This window comes from Arvicanthis niloticus, chromosome 1 (genome assembly GCF_011762505.2).
Source record: "Arvicanthis niloticus isolate mArvNil1 chromosome 1, mArvNil1.pat.X, whole genome shotgun sequence".
In the NCBI taxonomy this organism is placed as follows: domain Eukaryota; kingdom Metazoa; phylum Chordata; class Mammalia; order Rodentia; family Muridae; genus Arvicanthis; species Arvicanthis niloticus.
The window spans coordinates 154,136,045-154,158,598 of NC_047658.1; the positions used below are offsets into that span (position 1 = coordinate 154,136,045).

The window sequence follows — 22,554 nt, forward strand, 5'->3', positions numbered from 1 at the left end:
ATCCGGTGTTTCTTGGCCGAAAACCATTGTTCTTTAATAAATACAAATGACACTTTATGGAATTTTACTCATTTATTCATGTAGGACAGGTAACTATACTGAGTAACCACCTAAACTGTATTATTGAAAATGTGCGGCTAAGAGGTGACCTACTTAAATTTTGTGATATGAGAGAAGTCTCTATCCAAGTTAGTTTGGCATTGGTCTGCTCTGCTCCTGCTGGTTTTCTACATTGGGACGAGAGCAGGGAATGTTTTCATCCTCAGTCTTTCAACTTCAGCCTGCAGTATTGAAATCTGCTCAGCTTGCTGCTTGGAGATGTTCGTCAGCTTCTGCTGTTTCATCAGGTTGTCGTAGCGTTCTCTGGCAATCTTCTCACAGGTCAGCTTAGACCCTGATCCAGAAATGGAGAACGGAAGTAGTTATTACCAACTCTTTCTGTATAGAAGCTACACTTACGAGTAAGATCAGTCCCGTAGAAGGGGCTGCTAGTAGCTATGACTGTTGTTCAACTCTCAGGGAAACTAGTTAGAATCCCTTTAGTTGAGAAAAAGAGCTCACCTATTTCATTGCAAATGTCTTGTCTCTCTGAGACGGCCACCAGTTCTTCCCGTAGATTACAGCTTAGGGTGTAATTTGCTATATCTTTCTGATTGCTGTATTTTCCCAATTTCTTGAGTAGTTTTTTGCAGTTTTCTACGTTCTTCTTATGATTCTGAAATTTTTGTCCCCATGAAACCCCAAAACAATGTTGAAAAAAGTTTATAAAACCATCTGCACTTTTGAAATATTTTTTCATCACTAAGATAATACTATATATATCCCTTGTGTCTGTTGGATGGTCTGTCCATAGTAGACACTCAGGTTTTTTGTTTGGTTAAAAGATCGAATATTAATTAATACCACACTTCAGATAAGATTTTATGTGGTCTTAATGAACATTTTAAAACCTTGGCAATTACTTTCCTTCAATCTTACATGCTATATAGTAAAGCCAGTTTTGTTATGAAGTTATTCGAAGACAAAAAAATCTAAAATGCCAGGAAAACAATTAGTACTTGTGTGGCTCAGATTTACTGTGAAAGCAAATCCACGTAAATCCACATAAATCCCCAGAGATTATTCCCACCAGAGGAATGCTGCAGTCTTATCACTGGCTATGGTTACAAAAACACCATCGGGGACCTTGGATTTTCATGAATATCAGTAAATTATCAAGTTTCTGTGAGATTCTGAGTCCATGACTGAAACATTGCTTTGTCCACACGATTCCCAACTGTAGCTTTGTAATAATTGATATGCTTGAGACTGACCTTATCTATAACACTGATCGTTTGCTCCATTATTCCAATCTGAATGGCAATCACAGTCTCGTAGTTTGGTTCATTTAGGTACTTTTTAAAATAGGAAATAAAAAGACATAATACATATAAGTATATTTTTTCCTATTTCTTTTAGATAACTATAAACAGTTTGGAAAATTACAGTTTTTGTAGCAAATATCTGTATGTTAAGATTAATTTGGCTTTTGTGCTATGATATTTACTTGTATTTAGCTATTAATACACTCATCTATGTGCTAATCATTGCAAATGCTTAATTTTTTTTTCATTTGTTTAACTCACCAAACATAGTGTCTATGTGACCTAGACATGTGACCTAGCCTTCAAGAAAAAGGACAAGCAGAAACCACTAGGTACCAGAAGATATGTCACGTGTTCGAAAAGGCAGTCTGTGAGGGGTTAAGGTTTCTCCAGACTTGGAAAATCAAGGAAGACTTGATGGAGAAAGTGGCATAAGTTAAATGTTGACAAACCAGGTAGATAGGATAGAGGAGGTCAGGGGACAAGGAACATAGGAAGAGAAGAAACAGGAGGAGGAGGAGGTATTTCCAGGTCTAAGAGCTCCCGTGAACAAAAGTTAATTCATATGAGCCCTTGGAGATGGCTTTGCCACATAAGCATGAGGATCTGAGTTCAGATTCACCCGTGCAAAGCCTCTAACCCCAGCACTGGGGGTGGGGGGTGGGGGGCGCTTTCTGGTCAGCCAGTCTAGCTGAAATATGTGGAAAAATTTCTGAGAAAGACACCCAATGCTGGAGTCTTTAGCCTGCACGCGAGTGTGCGCGCACACACACCCCTCTCCCTTCTTCCTCCATTTCATTTGAGACTACTGGTGGATAAGAGGCATTTGTTCCTCTTACTTGCCCTAAAGGCAAGTTGAAAGACACTATCCCTCTAGGGACATTGTAGTTTATTTGGTAGCTAGAGTGTTGTTTAAGATATTTGAATAGATGCTATTAGAACTAAGTAGGAATTTAGTGTGAGAGCCATATACAAAATAATAAACTAAGTGGATTTTGAGAGTGAAAGAAGGGGGAGGAGGGAAGGGAGGGGAGGACAGAATGAGAATGAATGAGGCTATGAGAGACCCTGGGCCAAGAGACTACTCAGAGGCTAGCTGTAATCAATGTATATCTTACTCTAAACCAGTGAAAATGGAGGACTGGATGAACATCGGTAGAAACAGGGAAGACAAAGAAAAGGTAAATAACTAAACTGGGAAAGACAGGTACAGGAAAGACACCAAAGCTGACTCAAAATTTTAAGCCTGAGTGTCTACAGAGATGAGAAATAAGTAAGAAAAAGAGCCATGGAATTAGTAAATTAAACCTCTGTAAGAAAAAACTTAGTTGTGTTCACAGATCTGGCTTGGCATATGCTGGCCATTAGGGAGGCTTTTTATTAAGTATCTGTGAATGCTCGCTCGCACGCACGTACGCACGCACGTACGTACGCACGTACGCACGCACGCACGCATGCACGCACGTACGTACGCACGTACGCACGCACGCACGCATGCTGGCACAGGGAAGGCTTGCCTTCTGCCGATCTCGTGAGAAGAACAGCATCTGGATGTCCCAGGCCTTCTGGTTTAGATCCTCCATCTCCATCTCCATCTTCTTGTGCTCCCATTCAATCTGATATATTCCTTTGTGGACCTCTTTACTCTCCATCATGCTAGCAACTTTCTTTTGCCCTTGAGTCTAAAAAGGTAAATGAGTAGTCATGCTCCGATTCTGTATACAAGACTGCAGAACATCTGAAGCTCTCTAACACTCAGATCTGATAACCTGCATGGGTTTGGAAGCCTTCGTGTCTTCGCAGCTGATCCTCTGGAAGACACACGTGGTTAACATGACTAGGCATACCAGCATCTATCTTGTAGCTAGTAGCAAAGAAAACTGTCAGAAATGACACTTAAACACCCTGCTGTTTTTTACTTCACTTGGAATAATGGTCATTCCATATATTCATATTAGGTTATATATTCATATCTTCAATACATTTATATAGGTTATATAATAACCTATGTGAAATTCAGAAATAGTTAAAGATAAATAACATTTAGATTAAATATTAAGCACATCAACTTTAATTATCAAATAAATAAATAATTAAATACTTAACTTGATATTTAATATAACATGGTCTCGATAAAATTAAGGAACATTAATACAAACAGTAATTTTATTTAAATAAAAATTGTCCTAAGATCAGTAAGATGAAATCACTGTGTCTCTAAAATGAATTTGTAGCCCTGTGTGGTGGCACCTACTTGTGATTCTAGTTCTTTGTTTGGAAGTTCTGACAAGAAGACTGCTCTAAGTGTGAGGCCATCTTTGATCACATAATGCTCTCTGAGCCAGCCTGGGCTAAACTGTCAGTCAAGCATTCAATTTATGTAAGAATACTACCCATTATCATTTTCTATTCTTTCTCTTCTTTTTTTCTCCTCTTTTCAAAATCTAGCTTTTTGAAGCTCATGCAACTAAGCTCTGCCCCATCACGTTCTACTCCGTTGTTATATTCATCCTTTGCTCAGAGCTTGGTCCCTCAACTCCTTGCATTTCATATCTTTACACATCTTTTAAAATTGTATCTCAGCCACCCTACTCCTACGCTCACATATGCTCACGTTTCATCTGGCTATCAGATGCTAAAATACTCTCTAAGTTTAAACATCTCTCTGCTGAGGAGAGCATGTTGACCCAGTCGAGGGTCATATGCTTTGGTTTATGTGGGGATTGACACAGCCAGAGAGGTTGCTATTGGCACATCGTGAGTGGAGGTCAGGGATGCTGCTAAGTTGCCTACACAGGGCAGTCCCCATAGAAAATAATCTGTCCCTGTAGGATGTATTTAGTGACTTTAAGTACCCATGTCCTGTTATTGTACACTAACAAGTGGTACCCCTTCCTTAACCCTCTACTTAGACCACCCCTGTCAAGTAGTTGACACTGTGCACAAATCTACTCCTTGGAATCTCTTCTCTCGAGGTATCTAGGAGACAGAGGAGAGGGAGGCAGAGTTGGTTGGCCTTAAGAAGACCACATCAATGATTGTATTAGTCTCTGATGTCTGGGTCCTGACTGGATCCAGCTGAAAGTCCAAGACATCAGGACTGTTTTGACATCAGACATGGAGATGCAGAGTTTGTGATTCTCCCAGATGGTTTTCTGTCTTGCTTTAGGGATTATAGTTAAATGATTGGATGAATCTCAGAAGAGACTTTAAACTTTGGACTTTTGACATGGTTGATACTTCTATAAACCATGGGGACTTTTGAAGTTGGACTAAATGTGTTTGGCATTATGCTATGTTTAGGTATGACCCCCATAGACTCATATGTTTGAACAAGCTTATGGGTGAGTAGAATGTAGTGGTTTGAATATGTTTGGCTCAGGGAGTGGCACTATTTAGAGTTGTGGCCTTGGAGTAGGCGTGTCACTGTGGGTGTGGGCTTTAAGACCCTTTTCCTAGCTGCCTGGAAACCAGTATTTTTTTTTAGTAGCCTTCAAATGAAGCTGTAGAACTCTCAGCTCCTCCTGCACCATGCCTGCCTGGATGCTGCCTTAATCCTACCTCGATGATACTGGACTGAACCTCTGAACCTGTAAGCCAGCCCCAATTAAATGTTGTCCTTATAAAGGGTTGCCTTGGTCATGGTGTCTGCTCACAGCAGTAGACCCTAACTGAGACAGTGTATTAGAATGCACATTTAACCTCACTTTCCTGAACTTTTTGTACTTTAGAATCATGTAGAGAGATTTTTAAAAAAATACATCTTGGGGCGAGGTCTGGGCATGTTTACAAAGTCCTACGGGTGATTCTAATGGCAGCCAGTGAGAGGAAACACTGACACAACTAATTAAATACTGCCTTAGTCAAGGTTATCATTGCTGTAACTGAGAGAAAAGGATTTATTTGGCCTACACTTCCACGTCAGTGTACATCATCAAAGGAAGTCAGGACAGGAACTCAAACAGGGCAGGAACCTGCAGCAGAAGCTGATGCAGAGGCCACAGGGTTAGGCGGGGAGTCAGGGGAGCTGCTCACTGGCTTGCTCATGGCTTACTCAGCCTGCTTTCTTATAGAACCCAAGAAGAGATGGCCCCACCCAAACGGGTAAGGGCCTCCTCCATCAGTCACTAATTAAGAAAATGCCCTACAGGCTTACTCAAAGCCCAATCTTTATGAAGACATTTTCTCAATTGAGGCTCCCTCTCCCAAGTGACTCCAGCTTGTATTACGTTGACATAAAATAACCAGTGCACTTACCACAAAAAGGAGAGACACTATCTTATACAAAAGGCAGTATGTTCAAGAACGATAATTACCCGAATCACAGAATTCAAGTCTTCAATTATATTCTTATTGATGAGAATTGCATCAGAATATTCCAGAGTCAACTGGAAATTCTCCAGTTCCACTTGTCCTTGTTTAAGAAGAACTTGTACTGTCAAATTCACCTGGTATCTCACTTTCTCATCCTGTAATCTAAATGAAAAAAGACTTCAAAGCAATGTCTGTGGTATATTTAGGTTTCTAACTTCACCTACTATCTGAGAAATAAAATTCTGACTGAGGGAATGCACCCCGAGTGGCATGAAGAGTCGCCCCAGAGAGGAAGCTTTCTAAAGACCCTCTAAGGGCCTCTTTACCTGAGCTGGAATTCTACTTAGATTGTTAAAACAACCATATGGACAAAATTACAGTCGTGAGCTCTTACTGTACATTAAGAAAATAACTGTATAGTTTGTACTGTAATGAGAAGAATTTTAAAATGGACTAGAAATACTTTAAATGGAAAATTTGACTTTATTGATTTTTGATAATATAACAATTATATCTATATATGCTACTTTTAAAATCTTTAAAATCTATTGAATAATTCATATTCTCCCTACATCCTACATCTGAAACTGATATTGATAATGAATTTGGGAAGCTCACAGAAGTTTTTACCTATGTGGCTATACATATAGCCCTTTGAAGCAAAGACTTTATACAAAGCACCCAGGCTCCATGAAGAAAAACATAAATCCGTCAGGTGTTTATGGAGAAATTGTTTGGAATTCTGCTTGGCCTTCTACTCAGTCTTGAGCCCAGAAGTCTCCAGTGACAGAGACAGGTTCTTTGTATTTTTATGTAGCAGGAACACATTTTCATAAAACTGCGATCCCCTGGCCCCAAAGTTAGCTTTTGCATTAATGGCAAATTCTCTTTTGAAACAAGTCTTGCATAATAAAGTGCATGATATAAAAATAGAACATTTCAGCACAGGGCCAGGATTGCAACAGCAGACAGAGCCGGCAGTGGACCAGCCAAGCAGGAGGCTGGCTCTGCAAAGATGGCCCTACTTAATCAAGCCCTGCTCACGCTGTGAGTATGAATGGAAAACCCTGAGGAGCTTGAGTTACCGGACGAGTTCATGGAATACCCTCTCGATCTCATGATGTACGGCGTCATCGTCTTCCATTCGCTTCCGGAGAAAAGTCGTCATTTCTAGTAGGCAGGCTGCCTTCTGCTTCACCTGATCAACACAACCACAGCCTGTCAGGACATGTGGACACGATGCAGACTTCTGTCTTTTGACATTTTTCATACAAAAATCTTAACAAGCCTACCTTTCTCAGAGACTAATAGAAGTTTAAGTCTTTTCATAACCCTGGTGAGTTATGTAAAACATGGCTGGCACATTCCATGAATAATTTAGAGTCTCAAGTTGCCCTCTTGCTGAAAATCAAGTATGCAGTTGTGTGTGTGTGTGTGTGTGTGTGTGTGTGTGTGTGTGTGTGCATGTGTATCATATACATGTATATATACCATTTTGAAATCTGTTTCCATGACTTTAGATGGAATTCTAGACTCATAAACATTTGCCAATCTGAAGTCATGCGCACTGACTTTAGGGACCTGGGAGAGAGGAGACAGAGGTGGTCAGGAGGCAGCTGCTCTCAACAGCTAAACATGCTCTCACACTTTTACCTTCGCTCCCTCCCCATCACCTCTTCCAGCAAAGGATGAAGCTGCTTCTGGCCAGCTAAATATAACCCTATGCAAAACTAGATCATTTCTAACAGCGCTGTCCGGGAGAAAAGACACGTGAGCTGTGTGTGCAGTTTAAATTTTGTTGTAATTGTAGAGTGAAAAATTATAAAGACCATTTTATAAAATATATACAGGCTTTTTCTTTATCCCTAGACCTGAGCAAAAGAATGCAGGTTCCAGAAAGCAGAACTGAATGTAAGATTTCAGGCCTTCACTGCCCCGGGATACATTTGGGGAAGAGGAGCATTCCTCAAGCCTTAGAGAAGAAAACCCACCTGTGAGTGAGGAAGGCCCAAAGCAGGAAGACACATTCCTGACCACAAAAAAGATGCAAGTCATCTAGGTGGGGCTGGGAAGCTAGTAGCCACAATGACAGGGCAAAGTGACAAAGTGACAATTGAGAAATAGTTGAACAAGTGACATGGCAAGACCACATTGTTGTGAGGAGTGGGTGTGCATAGTGTTTTCCATATAACCCTGATTCACTTAGGTTGTGTTCCTCTGGAATTCTCCGCTATTTTTATTGTTATATTTCCTTAGCAACCTTTTACCCCCTCCTCACTCTCCAGGTTTGTGGTTTCCCCCTTTAAAAACCCTTCTCAGACTGACTGGTGGGATCAAATTCTGTTCCTGCATGGACGAGCAGTTTGACCGTTGGCTAGCCAACTCTCCCCAATAAACCTCTGCTGATTGCTTCCAGGTATGGTGTCTTGTGATTTTTGGGTGGCCGTGATTTCCTGAGACTTGAGTAAGGGTCTCCCGAGTTTGGGGGTCTTCAGTAATCACTTTATCAGAAGTGAGTGAAATAGGTGGATTTAATTTTACTCATACTTTTTATTGAACACAATCCCCTCAAGATATTATTCTGCTCATAAGCAATGTGAAGATTACTAATGAGACATTTTTCACTTGTTTCTTGGTAGGTCTTATAAATCTGTATGTGTATCCCACTCCGAGGACATCTCAGTCCTGGTCGCATCTGTTTCCAGTGCACGGTGACTGCTTAGCGCAAGCAGCCATCATTTTGGACCTTGAAGATTTACATCATTGCAAATAATATTATGTGACTTTTGTTACGTTAATATTGATATTACTAACTTCTACCCAGTAAGAGAACCTTAGTCCTCCTGGATATACTGACAGGTGTATTATTTCCTGTTAGTACACTTAAAATACAATTTAAAACGCAGTTATATACTTTGTATTCATTTTCCACTTTTGCTCGTCTAGTTGTGCAGAAATGTTCCCAGACAGAGGGGTCCAAGCCTTCTGGCATGTTATTGACATTGTCCAACTCATCCATGGCTTTCATTAGCTGGGCAAAGTTTTCCTTATTTAACTTGGCAGATCCTGGCCGCTCTCCATAAGGAACAAGGCTGGTCACATCTGCCTGTGTTTTCTGTTTGGAAACCCTGGGATTAGCAAGACAAGAACATCAACCTTTAATCCTCTCACAAATACCAAAAACCAAAGAAGCCAACAAACCAAACCAACCAACCAAAACCCACTGTTAAGTAACAGACCATTAGCATAAGCCTGACACTGGGTGGTAATTTCCTTTGTCACTTCAGGGCTGGTGAGTGGGTTACTCCAGGAACAACCGCCCACTTTGTCTATTCATTCCCTAGGTCCCTAGACATGCCCTGGAATTACAGACATCTGTAATTATTCTTGGCCCTGATAGCTTTTCTTATGCTAGGAAATCATTTTTCCCCCCTGAGTATTGTAAGCAGGCCAACAGACACCCAATAGTAGTGTGAGAGCCTACTGGGTCTGTCTGGCATAGCCACTTCTGGTATCCTTTCTTCTGTAGGACATGCCTGGACATATGTAGACTTGGAGAAGGGCCCTTCTTGTCTGCACTAATAGATTAGCTTAGTCTTCTTGGGTTATAGCTGGGAAGGGAAGAAGGTTACAAAGAATGCTAGGCACTCCCTGTGGAGACACTTGACAATGTACTGCCGGTGATGGTTCCACCCATATCTCTAGACAGGATAGTTCTGGGAGAAGCTACTGGCCCAAGGCCAGCTCTGAGTTTGTGAGACCATGGAATTAGATTTCAAAGCAAATTCTCTTTGCTCATACCCCTTGGTTTATTATATAGCACACTCCTAGGCAGACCTGGGAGCTCATCACACTGCAACCTCCATACTCAAGAGTCTGAAGCAAGAAAATAACTGAAAATTCGAGGCCAGTCTGGACCACTTATTGAGCTTCAGGCCAGCCAATGCTATATAGTTAAGACTCTGCCTCAAAAGACGGAAAGTAAAATGGAAAGGTGCTCTTTTGAAAATAGGGAAACTGAGCTAGGGAAATGTCAGTACTGAGCAGGATAAACACTGGTACTTAGTCCTCAGCACTCATATGAAAAAGCCTACTGTTGTGGGATATACTTGAGACTGGATGTGCAGAGATGGGCAGATCCTGGGTCCTCTGGCTAGTCAGCCTAGGAAAACTGACAAGATCCAGGCCAGGGAGAGAATCTGTCTCAAAAACTAAAACCAACAATAACAAAACAATCAAAAAGGTGGAAAAGAACTGAGGAATCAGGTTGATGTCTGGCACACACACAGACTCACACATACATATACACTCACTCACACATACACACTCACACATACACAATACATTTACACACACATATACACAAACACACATATGCACACTCACATATGCCCTCACATACACACACATATTCACACATACATATACATACACACACACACACACATGCTCACACACATTCACATCCACAGTCTCTCTCACAGATATATACATACACACACAGATGCACACATACACACGCATTCACATCCATACACATACACACATATACACTCATACACAAACACACACACACTCTTACACACACATACACACACACACACAGAATAGGGGTAAGGGCTGTGGAGAGAGAAACTAAGACATGAGACAAGTCCTGGGCTAACTTCCCAGTGTCCATGGTAACCTGTTGGAGGTGTGAGCATGAGTTTGTATCCCTCACACAAATTGCCTCTCTCCTTTGTGACAAACAGCACGATTCTGTATTGCATTTGTTTGAAAATTTAAATTTACTATGTTAGAGATCAGCAAACTATTCCAGTACTTACCCCAGCTTAGAAACATATTTTAAACTTTATTACAAAAATCATTATTGAATAAAAACTTTGGTCTTGAGGTCAGTCTCGTGAGATTTTTCTGAGGAAAAGCAATTTGTGGCCAAATACATGGGTGGGGGAAATGTTGCTGTTTTGCAATCCCTGGAAATCCAAAGGTCACTAGCAAGTTTTTGGGAGGCTCTGCAATGAAGAATGCCACTTAGCTGTAAAGACCAGTATTTATTTCCTCAGATGTGTTCAGTCTTGGAAGCCTGTCTCATGGAACTCCAATTGATACCACAAAGACAGACCTACGTTTGTTGGAATCTGTCTTTGGGAAGCATGTCTGTCAGCCAGCCTGATTTATGACTTCTCATGTGTGAAATGAGAATGTAGACACTTCACTCTTTGTAAAGAGTAGAAGACATCATCACACTCCATCCTCTATCATAAGGTACCAGCAAGATCTTGGAAAACACTGAATTTTGATGCAGGGGGACACCTTCACCTCAGGAGGCCTGACTGATCATTTTTATCAGATTAGAAAAAGGTAAAAAATTACAACTATTTTGCTTTTTGATATTTATTTGCTAATTTTTTATTTTTGTGCATGTGCGCACACGTTTGCGTGTTGTGGGGCACAGTGAAGGTCAGAGGGCAACTTGTGGGAGCTCTACCATGTGGTTCTGAGGATACCACTCAGGTCACCAGGCTTAGCCCTGCTGAGCCATCTCTCTGGTCCTTACAGTTCTTTTAAATAGACCCTGATCTCCCTACCCTGCCTCCCCCAATTTGATAGCATAAGAGAAACAGACCTTGGCCGGCGTTTAAAAAGTTTGTAGAGGATATCCACCTGGTGACCAGAAATATCAGAAAATTCCTTTTTGAAGCTGCGATCCAGGATCTAGGGATAAACACATCATCTCCAGGATTGCAGAAACACACAGAAGTTTCTCAATCTGTTAATGGAATTTCTAAACTACACATAGTGCCCCTGTGACTTTAAGACCTGGTTTTTACAGTTATTGGAAAGCAAAGTTATGGAGGTGCACAGGCTTTCCCAAAGATTTGTTTCTTGGGAGCATGTCAGTGTGTTAGAATAGAGTTTTAAAAAAAGTCATCTAGAAGTGTTCCTCAAGGATGTTTGCTCAGGAAACACACACGTTTTGCTCAGTCCTCTTTACGCTCTTCCTTCCTCCCTTATTTTATCCCGATGTCTTTGTGTTATTCTAGCTATTGTTTCTGTTACAAAGTGCTGGCCTTACTACTAAGTTGACTTTATGGGGAACTTATGGGCTCCACAACTCCAAGTTTGAGAACCCGAAACAGGATGACCTCTCTAACATATATCTTTCCCCTCAAGAAAAAGCTCAACCTAGGGAAACTTAAGAAAATTCTTTCTAACCCAGAATGAAATTCATTGACAACGGAAGGGACGGGAGGAGAGCAGTCCTCGAGGGAACTAACTTATGTCCTGTTCAGCCTCCTCAGCCAATCCCGAGCGCAACGACTCTGCATTTGCCGAGTGGAAGTGCCCGCGACTCACTTTGTCTTCTGCCAGTACGGTGTCATGGTGCTCCTTGAACACGTCCAGATCTTCTCTCGCTTTCTGGATGGCTTCGGAAGTCTTGGTCTACAGTAATGGCAGATAGTTAATTGGGACTGGGAAGTTCTCAAGGCAAAGAAAGCTACAGGTGACTCTAAGAATAAGAAGAAACCTCACAGGATTCATACAGTGTCTCTGAAATGGCCTCCTCCTCCTCTGTTAAAGATGTCTAATAGCCTGCAGGCTTGTTATATTTCAGATACAGTCTTGTTATGTAGCTCAGGCTGGCCTTTGCCTTATGGTTCCCCTATAGTGCTGGATCATAGGCATGTCCTACATTGCCTTGTAAAAGTTCTTGGCATATGTTATAAACAGATTTTTTTTCTTCTTTTTTTTTTTTTTTTTTTTTTTTTTTTTGAGACAGGGTCTCTCTCTATGTAGCCCTGGCTGTTCTGAAATTCACTATGTAGCTCAGGCTGGTCTCTGACTCAGAGATCTGCCTGACTGCCTTCTGAGTGCTGGGATTAAAGGTGTGCACCACCACACCTGGCCATATAAACAGACTCTTTAAAAAAAAAAAAGTACATATGTCATTTACGATGCTGTGAATGTATTGGTAATATGGTTAATTGACACTGTCGACATAGGTTGACACCTGTTGAAACATGTATTGATGATTAGCGTTGATCTCCATTATCTCTTTAATAAATCTTACCTATTTACATTTATACTGTGATCATGAATATGAACATTTTCATTCTAAGTTTATCATTTTTATGTTCAGTGACACTTGGGAATACCACATAGTCCACAGAGGGTGATTTTTCCCTGGAGAATGTCCAGCGAGCAGCTTCAAAGACTGCATGTCTTGATCAAGCTCTACAGCTGTTCCATGGTTAAATGTTATATTTTAAGGGGGCGGGGCTGGCAGGGGGTGCTCTTCTGTGTAGCCCTGACTGTCCTTGAACTCACTTTGTAGACCAACCTGCCCTTTAGCATGGCTGAACAGGAAGGGTGGAAGAAATAATATGAGGTGAACTAGCCAACTATTGTTTAACGGTCCTTACTTGTCTTTTCTTTAAAGCATCTCTCTTGTCTCATGAGATTACTTGATTAGAGTAGAGTTGAGGACTCTTATCAGGTAAGGCTCCCCGAGTGGGATCTGTGTCTAAACATGGGGCGCAGAGGCTGGAGAGCCCTGGACTTACTTTCTCCTCCTGCTTCTTCGAAAGGTAGTTGTTCAGGAACTGTTCCCTGGAGCTGAGTTCTTCGTCCAGCAGCAAAGAAAACACAAGGTTGTTGATTTTCAGTTCCTCCTGTGGAGACATGAGGAGGGGGAGTGTTTAAGTTCAGCATCCCTAGCTGAGAGAGAACTTCCTGTGGATGGACTCGGACTCGACACTCGACAAATGAGCTTCTGAGACAGGAATGCCTTAAAGGGAAGTCAAGTGGAGACTCCTGCAGCAGTACTTGGTCATTTACCTCATTTCTTCTTTCACCGTGAGTGAAACACACACACAGAGGAATACTTAACCCAAGTGGATAATTTAACGAGGTACTATGCAGCCCAGTGTACTTGTCATTACCACTCAGTTAAAAAAAAAAAAAACAACTTTGCCAGCACAGAACACAGGTGTCATCAGATCCCAGCCCCAGTAGTGACCAGAGTTTTGACTTCAACGATAACCAGCTCCCTTGTTTCTGTCATTCTTAGCGCGAACCCCAGGCATAGTGGCATTGCTTGTCATTAACGATATTTTGTCACATCCTCAAGTCCCCTTATGTCCCTTCTCTCCTTTACAATTCCTTGGCAGCGAGCAGCAGTCTGTAGACGGGTTTTGTGTCTCCCTGGCTGCTTACTCATACTTATAAGGGTCCCAAGTCCTTTCTAGTCCTTGAAATTTGGCCTCTGGATCCAGAAACCTACTGAGACCTTGGTTGGACCCTTTTGGCAAACCTGCGTGCCTCCGTGTCCTCTGGGCATATATAATATTGTACTGTCTTTTGGGGATGTTTGGAGCTCTGGATGCTCAAAGCCCAAGCCCAGTAAATCTACTGAGAGTTGCAAAATGGTCATTGTTTGTTCTCACTTTTCAAAATTTACTAATTGAAATATACAGAAATGTGCCTGATTGTAATTTTACTATAAAATTCAGACCATGGGATCACAGGAAGAGGGGCCTCTGGGCATGGTGTAGAGAATTATCTGGATTAATATATCAGGGAAGACCCATCTTGACTGTGGTCAGGATCACTTACTGGGCAGGGGATCACAGACCATATAAAATCAGGAAGAGACATGGGTAGTACACACATCCATTGTTCTTCTGACTGCACATCGGGATACCAGTGATGATGCCTAGACTTCCCTGTACACCCTGTCTAAAACTTAAACCTCTGAGCTGCAATAAGCTCCTTCTCCTTTAAGTTGCTTTTGTCAGATTATTTTACTGCAGCAACAGAAAAGGAAACCAAGACAGTGAGCAACTGGCATTTTTCTTCTTAAAAAGTCATCAGCCTATGAATTTGGAAGAACTTGATGAGTTTCAAGAAATTGCAATAATAATTATTAATATAGTTATTATAATCGTTGGTGCTGGAGCCGTGCACACGCAAAGCAAGCGTTCTGCCCCAACCCTTTATTTTTGATTCTTAAATGTTGTTCCTTAGAAGAAACGTGACAGTAGCTGCCCAATCCTGTGGACACCGCCTAGTAGTCTGATCCCCTGTCCCATTATGTGTACAATAAAAAAAAAATAGCAGCTTTATTGAAGCATTTTCCATATACACGCATTCCACCAGGTACAGTGTTAGAAGCTGATGCTCTGACGCATGCGCACAGCTAGGTAGCCGCTACCACAGTCAAGTTTGGCGCATTCTGCCCTTCCAAGAGAAAAACCTTTCCACAGCTATTTCATATCCACCTCTCTCAGAACCTCTCAGAAGCTCCTCCCTTGCCCTAAAGCAGCAACTTACCAGGATGCTGGAGAAGTCAGTGGGAGATGGCTTAGGGGCACCAGGCTGGTGGGAGGCGGGGTGGTGGATGCAGAGGCTCGGCACCAGGCAAGTGTGTTCGCTCAGCTTCCTGAGATGGATTGATGTCTCACAGGCTACTTAAAAGGACAAGGTACAGAACAGAAACCTTCCTTTACCTGGTTGACGACCATCTCTGCCTTCACTCTCCTTTCAAAGAGTCTCTTAAGATGCTCATCAAAGTTCTGTGTGTTCTCTTGAATGGAACTTTGAAGTTTCTTCAGTTCTGCTTCTAAAGACTAAATGGGAGGTGACAATTAAATGCTTGTCACAACTGGCATTTGTGGTTTGCCACATGGAAAAAGCAGAGGTAAGGCAGGGAGGTACTATCTGGACCCATCTAAAATACTGTGTTTGGAGTTTTTATTTCATTTTTCATTTTATTCATCTCTCTCTCTCTCTACCCCTCCCTTCATCCCTCCCCCTTCCTGTGTGCATGTGTGTACATTGTATGTACGTGTGTACACGTGTGTGTACGTGTGAGTGTGTACATGTGTGCACGTGTGTGAATGTGTGTACATGTGCATGTATACACAGGCGTGGAGGCCAGAGGAGGATGTTGAGTGTTCTTCATCCCTCTCTGCTTTATTCTCTTGAGACCACTAAACCTGAAACTCTCCGTCTAGGCTAGGCTGGCTGGCCAATGAGCTTTCAGGATCTGCCTGTCTCCCCCATCCCCATGCCCCATCCCTGGGGTTCCAGTCATGCACAATCATGCCTGGTTTTCTCTAAGAGATCTAAGAATTTGAACTCAGGTCCTCATCCTGGTATAAGAAGCACTCTGCAGTATGCCCAGCCATCTCCCCAGCCTGGATGTTCGTTTGCTTTTAGAATTACATTGAAGGAAGATCATGTTAACCATCAGTAATCAAGCAGGTCTAAGAAGTCAAGCTGCAGCAAGTTTTCCCAGAAAATTCTTATTACAGATAGTGATGAACAGGCATACAATTTGGCCCTGAAAAAAATGTTGTTTCCCTCCCATTTTTCTAATATCTTGGAATTTTTTATATGATCTATTTTGTTTTGATATTTAATCTAAAATTGTGCGTGTGTGTATGTGTGTGTGTCTGTATGAATATACACATGTGGGTGGGTGCACGTGGAGCCGGGAAGAGTGTTGGATTTCTTGGAGCTAGTTACAAGTGTTGTGGATAGCCTGATACAGAATGCTGGGATCTGAATTCCCATCCTCATGATTGAGCAGTAAGCACTCTTAACCGGGAGCTTTCTCTCCAGCCTGCTGAACTTGATTTTATATTACTGAAAAAGTAGTTGAGTGTCCAACGTTAGGATAGAAGACGGGGTGTGAAATGAAACAAGATTATCTGGGGGTAGATTCACTGTGACAGCACCAGGCTGAGCAAAACCAAAAACCCACACCTACAAGCTTAAAAACAAAAAAATCCAACTGGGGTTACTTTAACCCCATTGTGTTAAAGTGTTACTTTAACACAATGTTAAGTAAATGTTAATGTAAAGTGTTACTACTGCATTGTGTTGTTTTTGCTTTGTTTTCTTTAGTCACCACACGAAAGCAGGTGCTGGCTAGCTTTCTGTCAACTTGAGCTAGAGTCATCTGGGAAATGGGAATAAGTTGAAGGGCTGTCATCATCACACAGGCTGTGGACAAGCCTGTGGGGCATTTCCTTGATTACTGACTGACGTGGGAAGGCCCCGTGGGCTATGGGGTGGTGCCACCCCGGGCAGTGGTCCTGGGTTGTGTAGAAAGCAAGCTGAGAAAGCCATGGAGAGCAAGTCAGTACTCAGTGTCCTTTCATGGCCTCTGTGTCAGCTTCTGCTTCCGGGCTCCTTCCCGTCAGTCATGACGGACTACAAGCTGTAAGATGAAATACGTCTTTTCTTCCCTGAGTTGCTGTTGATCGTAGCTTTTTATCACTGTGATCAAAACCAAACCCAGACACATACTAAACTGAATCCAGGCTGGGCTTTCACCGGAGGATACAATGGACAGATGCCTCAGGAAAATGAGGCTTAAAGTAGGAAACTATTATTTTTTTTTCTTATGCTAAAATGCAGAATGAACACAGTTCATGGCCACTGCCTGTCCTAGTTTTTTTTCTATCGCTGTGATAGACACCAGGACCAAAAGTGACTTGGGGAAGAATATTAGTTTACAAGTCCTGATCGCCGTCTGTCCGTCTCTGAGAGAAATCAGGTAGGAACGGAAGCAAGACCAATGCGGGACCAAGGAGCAGCTGCCTGCCTTCAGGCTCACATTCAGCTACCTTATACTACCCAGGACCACCTGCCTGAGGGTAGCAGGGACCTCAGTGGGCTGCATCTTCCTGCACTAATTAACAATCAAGAAAATGTCCTATAGACCTGGCGACTGGCCAATCTGATTTGAACATAATCCTTTCCCTACTTGACTCTAGTTTGTGTCAAGTTGACAAAAACTACCTGGACCGCTCTCCTTCAGTCTTCTGGCATCTCTACCCTACCTCTCCAAACCTTGACTTCTTCCAAGATTAGTTATTTGTGCTCTTTAGCCTTTTGGCTTTTAAACTTAATTAAAAACACAAGGGAGAACATCAATGAATAAAAATATAAGCAAGTTACCAATAGATTCAAGGGAGTTATTCAAGGAAGACCGAAAAGTTAACTCATGATAAACTTGTATGCTGTACCATCTTGTCTTGAGTGGTGGTATGATTTCATTTCCATCACAAAAGAATAGATATTATTCACCCTGTTATATATCATGAACTTTTTTTTGGAGGGGTCTTACTATGCAGCACAGACTTCCCAGACGCTTACTGGCATCCCTGCCTCTGCCTTTCAGGTGTTGAGATTATGGGTATGCGCTACCATGCCCAATCACCATCAACTTCTATATCTCTGGCATACAAGTGTAAGATCTTTTAATGTGGGCATGTTGCTTCTTTGAGCTGGAAGAACATAAAATAGAACTATATTACAAAAACCTCAAGTAAGAACTGAGCGTGCGTCATGCTGACTATATTTTTCTTCCCTCAGATCCTGAGATCGTAAGCTCTGGTGATGTCTTGTGTGTGCTGTAATAGGTTTTCCTTAAACATGTGAAGAAAAAAAAAAACAAATTATCAACTGAATGGTAACAACAGGGAAAGGGTTGACATTAATAAGAACTTAAAAAAAAAAACGTATGTATTTATTTTTAAAATAAAATGTCCCCAGTCTTCAATTTTATCTCTCCTGACCTCTCTAACTTCTCAAGAGAATGTAGGTCAAAACACTCTCCCTAAGCCATGAGAGGGCATTAGGAGAATCTAGAAAAGTTACATCACATTTCCATCCTCCTACCTTCCTGTACTTGTCTCGCTCCTCATTCAGCTCCTTGACTTTCTTCTCATACTCTTTGAATTGCTTCCTCTCATCTTCGCTCCACAGAGCATCAGCTTTGGACATGAATGAGGGCTGCGGGATCGCCTGGAGATGGAAAGAACATGCTCTAGCACATAGAAGGCACACCGATGTCACAGCGCAGTGACACCTCCTGACTCGGACGGCAGCGAAAACACAAAACTGTGCGGGAGCAACCTGATGAGTGCTCTGATGGAAGGCTGTGGGAAAGCCTCACCATTGGGTTCCCATGACTCTGAGAGGGTGATGGTTTTAGGGTAGCCTGGACTCTGAAGTGACAGAATCGGGTGCGTGTTGGTGTCTTTTCAGCTGGAACTTCAGGAAGACCTGGATGCTTGCTTGTGCTAATTTCCTCTTTGGATCTTTCTTTCTTTCTTTCTTTCTTTCTTTCTTTCTTTCTTTCTTTCTTTCTTTTTCTTCTTTCTTCTGCTTCTTCTCCTTCTCCTTCTCTTTTTCCTCCTCCTCCTCTTCCTCTTCCTGCTTACCCTCCTCCTCCTCCTCCTTCCCCCTTTTCCCCTCGTCCTCCTCCCCATCCTTTTTCTTCTCTCCATCCTCTTCTTCCTCCTCCTCTTCCTTCTTCTTCTCCTCTTTCTCGTCTTCCTCCTCCTCCTCCTCCTCTTTATCCTCCTTTCCCCCCTCTTTATCCTCTTCCTCCCACTCCTCCTGGTGATTGTAAGTGCAAGTTTCTCATCAGCCCACTGTTGTATCTTTCTAGGTTACTGAATATTGGGGCTGTAGAATTTCTAAAACTGAGTTCCACAGAGAACAAAAAGGGTTTAAGGAGCTCTTTCTGCCCCACTCCCTCTCCTACAAAGACGGTAAAACATCTTACCATCCTGAGGATGTCTTCCTTCTTGACTTCCAGGACACCACCCATCATATCCATCAGGCCTCTCTGTCTTGCATCAGAGAGCTGGAAAAGAACGGGGATCAGAGAAGAGCAGGATCAGAGAAGACACTGGAAACAGAGCTGACGCATCAGGCAGCAGCCTGCTATTGGAATGATTACCTTTGGGACTTGGGAAGTGATGGGGTCTGGGGAAAGAACAGAAGGGCAGCAGCTGAGACCCCAGTGACCTCCGGACTGAGGCAGATGCATGGTATGTTTCTACGAGGGAAAGGTTTTAGGTATGATTTGAGCAAAACCACATACCCGTGCTTGTTGCAATCGCTCCATTTCACGGGACTTGAGCAATTCTGTTTTGTCTTGTTGCCATGGAGGAATGTATTTTTTAAATGAAATCTGAAAGAGAAAATAGAGTTTCCTGCTGAGTTTCTTAAAAAAAAAAAAAAAAAAAAAAACAAGCCAAATTTTCCTTCCATATTCCCAGGAAAAGTTAAAGGTATTAAGGAGGTTAAGGGAACATTCCAGATTTTCAACTAGTTTCCTACTGTGGACCCCCAGGTATCTATTAACACTCAAGTACTGTCTCCTCTCAAGAGGAATTTTATTTAGATTAAGACAGAATGGTGTAAAGTTCAAAGAAGTATCTCCTAACTCAGATCTAAAAAAAAGAAGGTCTTAGAGTTAAAATCCTGAGGTATTCAGGAACCATGAACAGAATGTGTAGTCGCAACAGGAAAAATCACTAGACAAGAAGGAGGTGAGAATAACAGTCCAGAAAGGCCTGTGGGCTTTATTCCCAGTGGTGGTGTGAGAACTTTGTGCAGGGGTCAGGAAGAGCAGGGGCTTCACAGATTTCACAAAACAACTGATGTCTGGAGTGTGGAATGGTTTTGAGCTAAAGCCAAGCAGAGCTGGGGTTTCATTAACATTGCAAAAGTGTCTGTCCGTGACTGGGACCAGAGAGAGCGCGGTGGGGGTGGGGGTGGGGCGGGGGAGGAGGGGGGCACTCTGTTGTCACTTTGCTCCAGGACTCGGGACACAGCAATAGGTACGGGAAATGTCTCATTAACAGCAGAGTGCCCGGGAAAGCGATTGTCCTCAAAAGCATGACAACAGACAGTGCTCAACTCTCGCTTAACCTCTCTGCACTTCACCCTCTCTAGCTGTGAAATGGGGATCAAGCTTTGATAACCACAGATGCCTTCTGGTGTTTCTGAACTCTTAGAATGGTGCCTGGCATCTAAAATAGATTGCAATTGTTACTTCTAGATGTATGTGATCATCTTTTGCCCCCTCCCCAAATCAGTTGATTTCACACAACCAGAATTTTTCCTTTGTATTTTCTCTGTGTTTTTAATTTTAAAAAGGTGATATATTGCTCCTTCTAAGCACGTCAGCTTTTATCGTCTATGCATCTGTAGGATACATTGAAGACTGTAGAGCCATCCCTTTCCCTGGGTCCTATAGTGTGCCAACTGACCTAGAGAATTACTGCAGCTTCATTAGCCTGCTGGCTTCTACTTTTAGTACCTATTTGGGCCAAGGGGCTTCTTCTTGGGCAGATCTAGAGTTGGAACTAAGAGAGTCCTCACTCAGGCGAGCTTTTCTCTTTTAGTAGAAGAGATGCAAAGTGGAAATTTCCACAGGAGGTTACACTGCACAGACACACAAACTAATGCTGCAGACAGTCTTCTGGATACCCCATAACCGCCCAACCTTGGGCTCCTGCTCCCTCTAGGTTTGGTGTTTAACTCTTCCCTGGTCCATGGGATTCATAAAAGAAACCTCCCTATGCTTGAGGCTGTGCCACCTGTGTTTGCTACCTGAAGCTTAGTGCTGCCTGATGTAGCTATTTCCAATAGTACAGAGAAAAGGATGGGCAAACTGGAGCTGGCAAGATCTCCTGAGGGATGAGATGGGAAGGGAGAAGATGGCTAGCTTGTACCTCATCATCTTCCACAACAAGGGCTCTTTCTGGCTTCTCACTGTCTTCAAACACTGGTTGCCAGACTGTTTCATCCAATTCCAGGTCTGAAATAATTTCTGCAATTCTAACATTTTTTTCTTTCACGCGTGCAATTTCGATCTCTTTTTGCCTATAGGCGGCATCAAATTCACTATTGAAAGTCTTTTTTATGTTGTAAATGATATCCTGAAATATCAATAGGTTATTGAAAATACATCATATCTTATATCTTTTTTTGATAGCATAATTCCATACACCTCTAAGATCATTCCAGAAATTATCATTTAGGAAGGTCAAACTCATCTTCTCAGACTGGTGTTTACAGTGGGTCATTTCTAGGTTTAAAAATCTACAGTGCTTTGTGGTCAGGTTTGAATTAAGGCAGCAGCAAGATTTACACCTTAATGGTCTCATTCCTAAAATGTGAGCTATAATTCAATATGCAGGTCTGCTGGCAAGGACTGATGGGTACTCAAAGCTCATTGGACAGTTCTCTCTACTTTTTTTTTTTTGCATGTCCTTAAAAATCTACCATAAAATATTTATAAAGCAATGTACAAGATTCAGTGCTTCTTTCTTGGAAACTCAATAGAGAAGATGTGGTTTTAGGAAGCAATGGTGTTTAGAGAGCCTTGCAGAGAAGGACCACTGGGCCTATCTACTTCTTTATAGAGTTAGGTCATTCTCAGTTAGAAGAGGAAACTGGAGTTAACTGGCTAGGTCAGCCAATAGCTATGGTGGCAGAAGGATTAAGTAGATTGCCCCAACTCAACTCAAGGGCTAAAAGTTCAACTCAAAAGTGGCTACTCTGACTCAAATTCTTGTTTCTGTTACAACCATGGTTCAGTCTATCAGTTTCTCCCATTAAAGAAGAAACCATTAAAGTCATCTGGAAATGATTTAACACCTAGCAGCAGAAGGTATTTTGGGCTCAAATGGCTTCCATATAGAAACATAGCAGAAGAGGGTCAGAGGCTGATCAAAGGTGACAGACAAAACAGTTCTGTGTGTGACTAAACAGAAGTGCCAAGGGCTGAAGGAGGAGGAAAAGGAGGAGGGGAAGGAGGAAGAGGAGTGGGAGGAGGGGGAAGAAGAAAAGAGGAGGAAGAGGAAGAGGAAGAGGAGGAGCCTGGAAGCTTAAGCACAAATTTCTGGTTCTTTGGAGACTTGGTTGTGTCTTGGAAGCTGTCTTATGAGAGGATGTTTTGCTGAGAACAGACAGGTGGTGTTATTCTGGAAGCTGCCTGGAAAAAGGGCATGTGATGTTTTGCTGGAGCATATGCTTGAGAGGACATGTGATGTTTGAG

The 22,554-nt window shown here is 42.2% G+C and overlaps 1 protein-coding gene across 5 annotated transcripts in view; it reads right to left on the minus strand.

The window, feature by feature from the left end:
• Positions 1 to 53: 53 nt before the first annotated feature.
• The window catches only part of Cfap43 (cilia and flagella associated protein 43), an 89,371-nt gene continuing 66,870 nt past the window's right edge, over positions 54 to 22,554 (minus strand). For 2 of the 5 annotated variants that reach the window (XM_034496915.2, XM_076923967.1), the window contains exons 24-38: positions 21,227 to 21,433; positions 19,588 to 19,677; positions 19,267 to 19,347; positions 18,375 to 18,500; positions 15,191 to 15,310; positions 13,247 to 13,354; positions 12,039 to 12,125; positions 11,308 to 11,396; positions 8,593 to 8,806; positions 6,764 to 6,876; positions 5,681 to 5,840; positions 2,882 to 3,046; positions 1,314 to 1,394; positions 562 to 715; positions 54 to 394 (exon numbers count right to left, since the gene is read on the minus strand). In XM_034496915.2, coding sequence (XP_034352806.1) covers positions 228 to 394; positions 562 to 715; positions 1,314 to 1,394; positions 2,882 to 3,046; positions 5,681 to 5,840; positions 6,764 to 6,876; positions 8,593 to 8,806; positions 11,308 to 11,396; positions 12,039 to 12,125; positions 13,247 to 13,354; positions 15,191 to 15,310; positions 18,375 to 18,500; positions 19,267 to 19,347; positions 19,588 to 19,677; positions 21,227 to 21,433 — 1,962 coding nt within the window. In that variant the 3' untranslated portion in view covers positions 54 to 227. The remainder of the gene's footprint in view (positions 395 to 561; positions 716 to 1,313; positions 1,395 to 2,881; positions 3,047 to 5,680; positions 5,841 to 6,763; positions 6,877 to 8,592; positions 8,807 to 11,307; positions 11,397 to 12,038; positions 12,126 to 13,246; positions 13,355 to 15,190; positions 15,311 to 18,374; positions 18,501 to 19,266; positions 19,348 to 19,587; positions 19,678 to 21,226; positions 21,434 to 22,554) is intronic. The other 3 variants (XM_076923964.1, XM_076923966.1, XM_076923970.1) reach the window with 3 other exon arrangements.